The following is a 9286-nucleotide window of genomic DNA, read 5'->3' as shown; positions in this document are numbered from 1 at the left end:
AATTGAAGATAATAATTTTCAATTTTTCGAATCTGGTATATCACATTGCTTGTTTTATCCCAATGGTTTCTCGGAGATAGTCTATGAAGTATGTATTGTGATATATAACTACCCGATTAAGACTACTTATTGAATATATTTATACTCATTTACTACTCTTATTTTTAAAGATTGAGCAAGAATCGATAGGTCGATAATAGATCCAAAGTTAGGAGTCAATTTTCATGTATATTATTTCCTTTGTATTTGTCGTCTATTGTACTGTTTGTAGTTTGATTTTATAAACATATTCCTATCTTTCTTCCTTCGTGATTAACAACGACAATATGAAGAAATAACGTTCCAAGTCTACCACTAGCAGATATTGTGCTATTTGGGCTTTCTCTTTCGGGTTTCCACTTAAGGTTTTTAAAACGCATATGATAGGGAGAGATCTCAACACCCTTATAAAAATGTTTCGTTCTCCTCCCTAACCGATGTGAGATCTCATAGTCCACCCCCTTCAGGGCCCAACGTCCTCACTGACACTCGTTCCCTTCTCCCATCTATGTGGGATCCCCCAATCCACCTCCTTCAGGCCCAACGTTCTTACTGACACACCGCCTTACGTCCATCCCCTTCGAGGCTCAATTTCTTCGTTGGCACATCGCCCAATTTCTAGCTCTGATATCATTTTTCTCCAATCTATGTGGGAACCCCCAATCCACCTCCTTCAGGCCAGTGTCCTTGTTGACACACCGCCTTACGTCCAGCCCCTTCGAGGCTCAGTCTCTTTGCTGACATGTCGCCTGGTGTCTATCTCTAATACCATTTGTAACGGTCCAAGTCTAAATAGGACAATATCGACTAACAGTGGACTTGAACTGTTACAAATTAGAAAAAAAGAAGAAGCTAAAAGCAAAATCGTTACCAAACAAAGTTTATTTATTGATTCTTTATAGAATTTAATATGAATTTCCAACATTGATCCAATGTAATTGGTATAGGTTCATTGTTAACCACGACAGCTCGATGAAACCAATACCAATTTGCATGTCATCGCTCTCATTATTGGCATATCAAAGCGTTAATAAGAGGGTGTGGTTAGATAAGGCTAAACATTTTGACAAGTGGAACCTAATACTCATTATGGCTAGCGATTGACTTCTAGGGCCCTTTTGCCATAAATGTGAAGGTCTTTTGGTCACTTTTCTAGTTTGGAAACCCTCCACAAACCAAAATACGTACCCTTCAGCGTTTTCGTTTTGTAATAACCTAAGCCTACCGTTAGTAGAAAGTGTCCTCGGTAGACTTTTCCTTTCAGGCTTCCTTCAAAGTTTTTAAAACGAGCCCTACCCGAATAGTTATATACTGTAAGCCGTTGTTGTTGCCTTTTTGCTTGTACACATAACACCAATTTCAATCTTGCTCTCAACCTCTCTTTCGAAATCTCTCTGTCCTCGTTTCCTAAAACTTTCTTCTTGAACTTGGGTCAGAGGCTCGAGTATACGTTGCTTGGTCGTAGGGCACGCAAAAACGAATTGGCTTAACTCACCCTCATAAAAGTTATTTGGGAGAGATTTTCTCTGCCCCGTTTTCTAAAACTTTCTTCTTAAACCGGGGTCAGAAGCTCGAGCATACGTTGTCTGGCCATAGGCAACGCAAGAACGAATTGACTGAGAAGTTTCCACACCCTTATAAAAGGTACACATTTGGTTGTTAGTAGCCGTTCTCGCAATGGAAAACCCTCCAAAGCTTCCATTGAAGTTTCAAGTCCTTCTCCGTCTCCACTCGTTCGCCACCTCCATCGGTCGTCGCCCTAACATGACTGTCAACCGTTGCTTAACAAACCTCTTCGACCTCAAATTCTCTCCTTCTTCTAAACCCAACAACGGCGTTTCGACTCGCGACATCGTTTTCGACCGTGCTCGCAATCTCTGGTTTCGTCTCTTTGTTCCGTCTTCGGTTTCTGATGATGTTAGTCTACCAGTTGTTGTGTACTTTCATGGCGGCGGGTTTGTGTTTTTTTCTGCTAGTTCGATGTCGTACGATGATCTTGGTCGGAGACTTGCACGTGACCTCCGTGTTGTGGTTGTGTCGGTAAATTATCGTCTCTCTCCCGAGCACCGGTATCCACTTCCCTATGAAGATGGATTTGATGGTTTGAAATTTCTCGATGAAATGGGCTTTGATTCTGTCGTTTTTCCGGCGAAAGCTGATCTTGGTCGGTGTTTTCTCGCCGGAGATAGTGCCGGTGGCAACTTGGCCCACCACGTCGCCGTCAGAGCAGCTGGATATGACTTCAAGAAGGTTTGTGATGTTGGATGGAGTTTAATTTTTGTGTTTTTAATAGGTCCCATAGTTTAAATGCTTCAATATTTTCTATATAATTTAGTCAAACCTTACAATAAACTTCATTTTTTTTTAGGTATTTCCAATATTTACAGTTCTAGATTCAAAATCTCGGACTATAAGCATATAAGAGTTGGGTTAAATTGGATTGGAGAAATCTTTATAGGTCGACCCGAAATTTCAAGTTGATTAGGTTGGTGACACGAACAACTGGAATAGATTTCACAACTTAACCCAAACCAACCCTCTATCCGTAGGTATTTCTTATATTTACGGTTAGATATTCAAAATCTGGCACTAAAAATATACTTGAGTTGGGTTTGGTTGATTTAGATGGAAGAAATCTTTATGGGTCGACCCGAAATTTCAAGTTGGTTGGATTGGTGACCCGAACAACTGAAATTGTTCATAATCTAACTCAAACCAACCTTCTGTTTTTAAGTATTTCCTATAGTTACAGTTAGAGATTCAAAATCTCACACTAAAAGTATACCTGTGTTGGGTTGAATTAGATTGAAGAAATCTTTATGGGTCGACCCAAAATTTCAAGTTGATTGGGTTGGTGACTCGAACAACTGAAATCGTTCACAACCTAACTCAAACCAACATTCTGTTTTAGGTATTTCCTATAGTTACAGTTAGAGATTCAAAATCTCGTACTAAAAGTATACTTGAGTTGGGTTGAATTAGATTGAAGAAATCTTTATGGGTCGACCTGAAGTTTCAAGTTGATTGGGTTGGTGACCCAAACAACTGAAAATCGTTCACCATCGTCAAACCAACCTTCTGTTTTTAGGTATTTCCTATATTTACAGTTAGAGATTCAAAATCTCGCACTAAAAGTATACATAAGTAGGGTTGAATTAGATTGAAGAAATCTTGATGGGACGACCCGAAATTTCAAGTTCATTGGGTTGGTGACACGAACAACTGAAATCGTTCACAACCTAACTCAAACCAACCTTCTGTTTTAGGTATTTCCTATAGTTACAGTTAGAGATTCAAAATCTCGTACTAAAAGTATACTTGAGTTGGGTTGAATTAGATTGAAGAAATCTTTATGGGTCGACCTGAAGTTTCAAGTTGATTGGGTTGGTGACCCAAACAACTGAAAATCGTTCACAATCGTCAAACCAACCTTCTGTTTTTAGGTATGTCCTATAGTTACAGTTAGAGATTCAAAATCTCGCACTAAAAGTATACCTAAGCTGGGTTGAATTAGATTGAAGAAATCTTTATGGGTCGACCCAAAATTTCAAGTTAATTGGGTTGGTGACCCGAACAACTGAAATCATTCACAACCGTCAAACCAACCTTTTGTTTTTAAGTATTTGCTATAGTTACCGTTAGAGATTCAAAATATCGCACTAAAAGTATACTTGAGTTGGGTTGAATTAGATTGAAGAAATCTTTATGGGTCGACCCAAAATTTCAAGTTGATTGGGTTGGTGACCCGAACAACTGAAATCGTTCACAACCTAACTCAAACCAACGGTTCTGTTTTTAGGTATTTCCTATCTTTACAGTTAGAGATTCAAAATCTCGCACTAAAAGTATACCTGAGCTGGGTTGAATTAGATTGAAGAAATCTTTATAGGTCGACCCGAAATTTCAAGTTGATTGGGTTGGTGACCCGAACAACTAAAATCGTTCACAACCTAACTCAAACGAACTCTCGGTTTTGAGGTTGTTTGTTATTTTTTTTTTAATTATTTAAAAAAACCATATTTATCCGCAATACATATACATTAATAACTAAAATCTTATAAATCTCAAATATTAAACATTCATAAGTTACGTGACCAACAATGTTTCAAATGTCAAATATTTTTAACCTTTATAATAATTTTAAAACTAGGGTAGAGTTGAGTTGGATTGTAACCCTATTTTTCAGGTTTGTCGGGTTGATCAAACCAAAAAAATTTCAACACACAAACCGACCCAAATTTTCGATTTTCAAAAATAACCTAACCTAAATCGAAAAAAATCTAACCCAACTCCATTTTTATGATTTGGGTTCGATAGTTTGAGTTGATCAAGTAATTCGGGTCACATGAACATCTCTAGTCTCTAGTCTGCACGCTCACTGAAATGTATATTTTGTTTGATACGATGAGGACGATGATGATATTATACTAGGTGAACATCAAAGGCTTAATAGCAATACAACCATTTTTTGGTGGAGAGGAGAGAACAAATTCAGAGGTCCAATTCAGCAAATCCCCAATGTTAAGCTTGGAACAAGCTGATTGGTACTGGAAAGCATTTTTGCCAGATGGGTCCAATAGAAACCACCCAGCTGCACACGTGTTCGGCCCCGGTGCCGGAGACCTTCCCGACGAGAAGTTTCCGATGACGCTGCTAATTGTGGGAGGACGAGACCAGTTACGAGATTGGGGGATGAAGTACTACGAGTGGCTTAAAGAGAGTGATAAAGAAGTGGATTTGGTTGAATATCCAAATGCCATCCATGGATTTTATGCTGTTCCTCAGCTCAAGGATTGTTCTTTGCTCATTAGAGATGTAAATGATTTCATCCAGAAATGTTTGTTAGTATAAATTGTGTTCGTGTTTAAGCATGAATTGACGAAAATATTGGCTTTGATTTGATTTCGAAGCTATGTTTTGTTCGATATGATAACGTGGAAGGTTTGAAACTTCACTCAGATTTCAATATTATAACATGATCGTTCTTGTTAAGATTAGATTTTCGAGGGTTTCTGAAGCATGGATCGTGACTTGAAAACACTGTAAAAAAATCTTTGCAAAATAAAAACAAGACATTTGAAATGGGAGTACGTATGTATATTTAAATTATATAAAAGTAGAGTTTATACGAACACAGTTTAGACCCAGAATAAAAAACGGACTCAAAAAATTTTAAATGAAGAAATATTGGAGACTGAGATGGTTTGTTTATGGTTCTAGCTCCAAAGTTCGTTCTCATCCCTGACTAGTATTTGAAGCACTCTCCGCAACAGCAGCTATGTTCATACACCCTACTGTGGTGTATAAGATTTCAGATTTTGTGTCACGTGCTACCATAGCACCCTTCACAATCTTCCACGAACTCTTCCCAAACTTTGTTGCATAACTTGTGTTATCCAAGTGATCAATAGAGATCAGGTTCTTCTTCAGACCAGGAATATATCTGACATCCTTTAATGTCCACTAATTTACTGCTGGAGTTTTTATGCAGACATCCCCTTTTCCTTCGATCTTCAAATCTTTGTTGTTAGCAAGATACACTTTTTCGAAACTTTTTGAAATTTTAAAACAGCTCTTTATTTGGAGATGAATGAAAAGATGCACCTGAATCCAAAATTCAAGATCCAATCAGACTATCCACGTTGAGGATTAGAGCTTCCCCAATGTCTTTCTGCTGAATGTATAGAATTATCGTCATCCTTTGATTTGTGCTTCTGCTTCCTCTTTGTACAATCTGTCTGAAAGTGACATTTTTCTCCACAACTCCAACACTTTACGTTTGGTTTGTTTGGAAATTTTCCTCGGTTCCTTAATTTTGATCGCCCATTGTTTGGGCCCTTTGATTTACTTCTTCCCCCTCGATCAACACTGAGAGCATTGTCTGATGAATCTCCGATTTCTCGTTAGCGAATACTTTCGCTAAGAACTACATCTTGAATTTCATCGAACTTCAGTTTATCAGATCCTCGTGAACTGCTGATCGCAGCAACAACAGTATCCCACGACTCGAGTAAAGGTGACATCAAAATCAATGCCTTAATTTCATCTTCGAAATTAATATCCACCAAACACAGTTGACTTGTAATCATATNTTCGGGTAAAGGTGACATCAAAATCAATGCCTTAATTTCATCTTTGAAATTAATATCCACCAAACTCAGTTGACTTGTAATCATATTGAATTCGTTTATATGACCAGCAACATATCCACCTTCAGACATTTGTAAATTACACAACCTTCGCATCAAATACATCTTGTTCATAGCCGACGGTTTCTCATACATATTCGACAACGTCTTCAACAAATCTGACATTGTCTTCTCCTTGATAATATTGAACACTACGTTTTTTGACAGTGTCAACCGTATCAACCCTAAGACTTGACAATCCGGCTTCACCCCAACAGGGGTTCGTGAAGATCTTTTTGGTACAGACAATCTTCAATCTGCATCTTCCAGAAACTAAAATCGGATTCATCAAACTTTTCAATTCCAATATTTGAAATTTCCATCTTCACAGATCATGGTGAATCTCGCCTCGCTCTTATACCGGTTGTTAGGATCGCTCAATAACGCACACACTTGATCAAGATGAACACAAAGAACCGGAGAGAGAAAATTCAATGAGGAATATTGTCTAAAGATTTTATTGATGACTTCAGGTATGTACAACCAGAGAAAATACATGAATTGAAAAAAAAAACATTTTTGGAAACACGGACTAATGTGATATATATAGGGTTTCAATTTACTAAATATAAGTTTAAAAGATTTAAACCTAACGAGTATAATCTAACAAATATATGTGTATCAGAACTTTACCAAATATCTACTATATATATCTCTATCATATGTTTACGAAATATCTTTCAAATATATCTCTACCAAATCTAGGCATCAGGCTCCATATCCCAACACTTTGGCCCCAAGTACTTCATATACATTGTAGATGGTACATCAAGGAAGAGGATGGAAGTGATTGCATACCTTAGCATGTGATGTAGCTCGAGTTATAGACCTTCAAAGTCAATGGAAAATCTATATCCTCGCCGAAGTAAACCCACTGGAATTTCTTATTGGTTAAAACGATCGAGACACTTTCAAGCCACGATTTCTTCACGAAACTTCTTCATATTTCCCTCAAGTTTAAGAAATTATTTTGAGTAGCTCGATCTTGACCCCTTCAAACCAAGACTCCTTCATAAAACATGTTCATTTTAGTTCCCTAAAACTAAAGGAATCATCAATTTGAAATGAAAGGGACTGAAACTTACTCCAAATTCTACTCTAAACTGAAATCTCGAATGCATGCGTCTCCCGAGCTTATTAGTCTTCATGATCATTATAGGAATTACTCTTTGATAGTGTAGAAAATGAATGGGATAGGTTGGACACGATGAATTGTGTGTAACATCATATTTCAAATTCAAGCTTAATTGGAGAAAGGGACTACGACCATAGGAAAAATCGTAGATTGTAGCTGACTAATAATGTTTGATTAATCCACCACATCTAAATGGTGTGAAAGTTATCTTATTTATAATCAAATAAATTACAATCATATGAAAATAGTAATAAATGGAAATAACAATAAATGGAAAGATAGTAATAAGACAAATATTAGATATTTGGCTTATAATAAAATATCAAATATGATATATATGGTAAACTGTAATTTATTACTAAATATCCTTAACACTCACGAATTTGGAGAAACTTAGTGGCAAGAGACCCAAAAATTAATCTCTCATTACTCGTGATTTAAGAGCTCTCAAAGCTTGATTCTTGTCCGAAATCATTCAATCAAGTCTCCTATTTATAATGGTGGTTGTCACCATGTTCGATGTGACCCATCACAAAACTTGCTCCATTCATCCACCTATCGACTTCCAAATTAAATTCCGACCATTGGATCTAAAGTCTCTCGTGTCTATTGATGGTGGTTTAAATTTGGGATGGCGTTGATGGTTGGATCTCCATTAATATGAGATATAATTTAACGAGTCTATCTCTAAAAAAATTCAGAGAAAATGAGTGGCATTTTTGTAAATATTATGAAAGTTAGAGGCATTTTGGTAATGGTCCATTTTCTTAAAATTTCTTACTCCTACTTGGTCCTTATTTGACCCTTTTTTTCAATTACTTCATGTATAATTGATCTCAACTCCCTCTATTATTCTTTGTTTAAATAAGATTCTCTGCCACGTACAGAGATGGGCTTTCGTGAATCCCGAACTTCGTGGGTTAAATAGACATCTCTAGTTATGAACTTCTATCTGTGAGAGCTTATCCTTTGATAATTTACATGAACGAGAATGATTTTAGTACACAATTCAATAGGACTCTACCCTTTTGGAGACTTGACCAAACAAGGAGCTAAGAACGTAATTTCAAGAGATGAAATTCACTCATTCTCATGTAGAAGTAAGTAGACGAGTAGAAAACCTTCTCAAATACTTATAAATAGAGCGCCTCACTCAAAATTCTCAAAAAATTTCGAACCGTATTTAGAAAGATTTTACGAAAGAATAAAATATTTAATGAGCGTTTGTAGCCCATATTCATTATTAATATGATGTGACATGTTAGCAAGATTAGTTTTTTAAATGTCATTATATAGTAGGGGATAGGGGTGTACATTCAACCCGGCAACCCGACAACCCGGACCAACCCAACCCGAACTATAAGGGTTGGGTTGGGTTGGATTAGCATTTCGGGTAGGGTTGGGTTCATTTTTCTGAACCCGAACTGAATCGGTTCGATTTCGGGTTCATGGGAAAAACGCTCGGGTTGACCCGAGCCAAATAAAATATATAGAATTATTATGAAGATTCTTCCATATTAATGGGTTTGCCAGAGTGGTATTGAGGTTAGTCCAGGAACATTTACGTATGTTTTCGATTTTGTTATTTTTAATTTCTTTGTCTTTGTTTAATTATATATATATATATATATATTTTTTAAAATACCTCAATATTTCATACTTTTTAAAAACACATTAGAATAAACTATAACTAACCTATTCCTTTCATTATCTACCGTTGTATTTTTGTTACTTTAACCAATTCTAAAAAATGTCGGTATTTAGTTGTCTTTAGTTTTATGACAATATTGAACTATGTTAATTTGTTACAATTTTCGCTCCTTATTTTTTATTGTTTTTTTTTGTTTTTTCTTTGTCTTTGTTTAATTATATATATATATATATATATATATATATATATATATATATATTTTAAAATACCTTA

General features: G+C 36.2%; 1 protein-coding gene across 1 annotated transcript; it reads left to right on the top strand.

Moving 5' to 3' along the window:
- The first annotated feature begins 1715 nt into the window (after positions 1-1715).
- LOC111796756 (probable carboxylesterase 18) lies at positions 1716-4993 on the top strand. Its single transcript, XM_023679509.1, has 2 exons — positions 1716-2289; positions 4471-4993. The coding sequence occupies exons 1-2, from the start codon at positions 1717-1719 to the stop codon at positions 4888-4890; spliced, it is 993 nt and encodes a 330-aa protein (XP_023535277.1). The 5' UTR covers position 1716; the 3' UTR covers positions 4891-4993.
- The last annotated feature ends 4293 nt before the right edge of the window (positions 4994-9286 follow it).

This window comes from Cucurbita pepo, chromosome LG06 (genome assembly GCF_002806865.2).
Source record: "Cucurbita pepo subsp. pepo cultivar mu-cu-16 chromosome LG06, ASM280686v2, whole genome shotgun sequence".
Taxonomy (NCBI): domain Eukaryota; kingdom Viridiplantae; phylum Streptophyta; class Magnoliopsida; order Cucurbitales; family Cucurbitaceae; genus Cucurbita; species Cucurbita pepo.
This window is presented reverse-complemented; position numbering and strand designations above follow the sequence as displayed.

Excerpts from the sequence above, each read along its gene's own strand:
- LOC111796756 (XM_023679509.1), top strand. The coding sequence starts at position 1,717 with ATGGAAAACCCTCCAAAGCTTCCATTGAAGTTTCAAGTCCTTCTCCGT. Across the intron at positions 2,290-4,470 it reads CTGGATATGACTTCAAGAAG|GTGAACATCAAAGGCTTAAT; the intron begins GTTTGTGATGTT and ends ATATTATACTAG.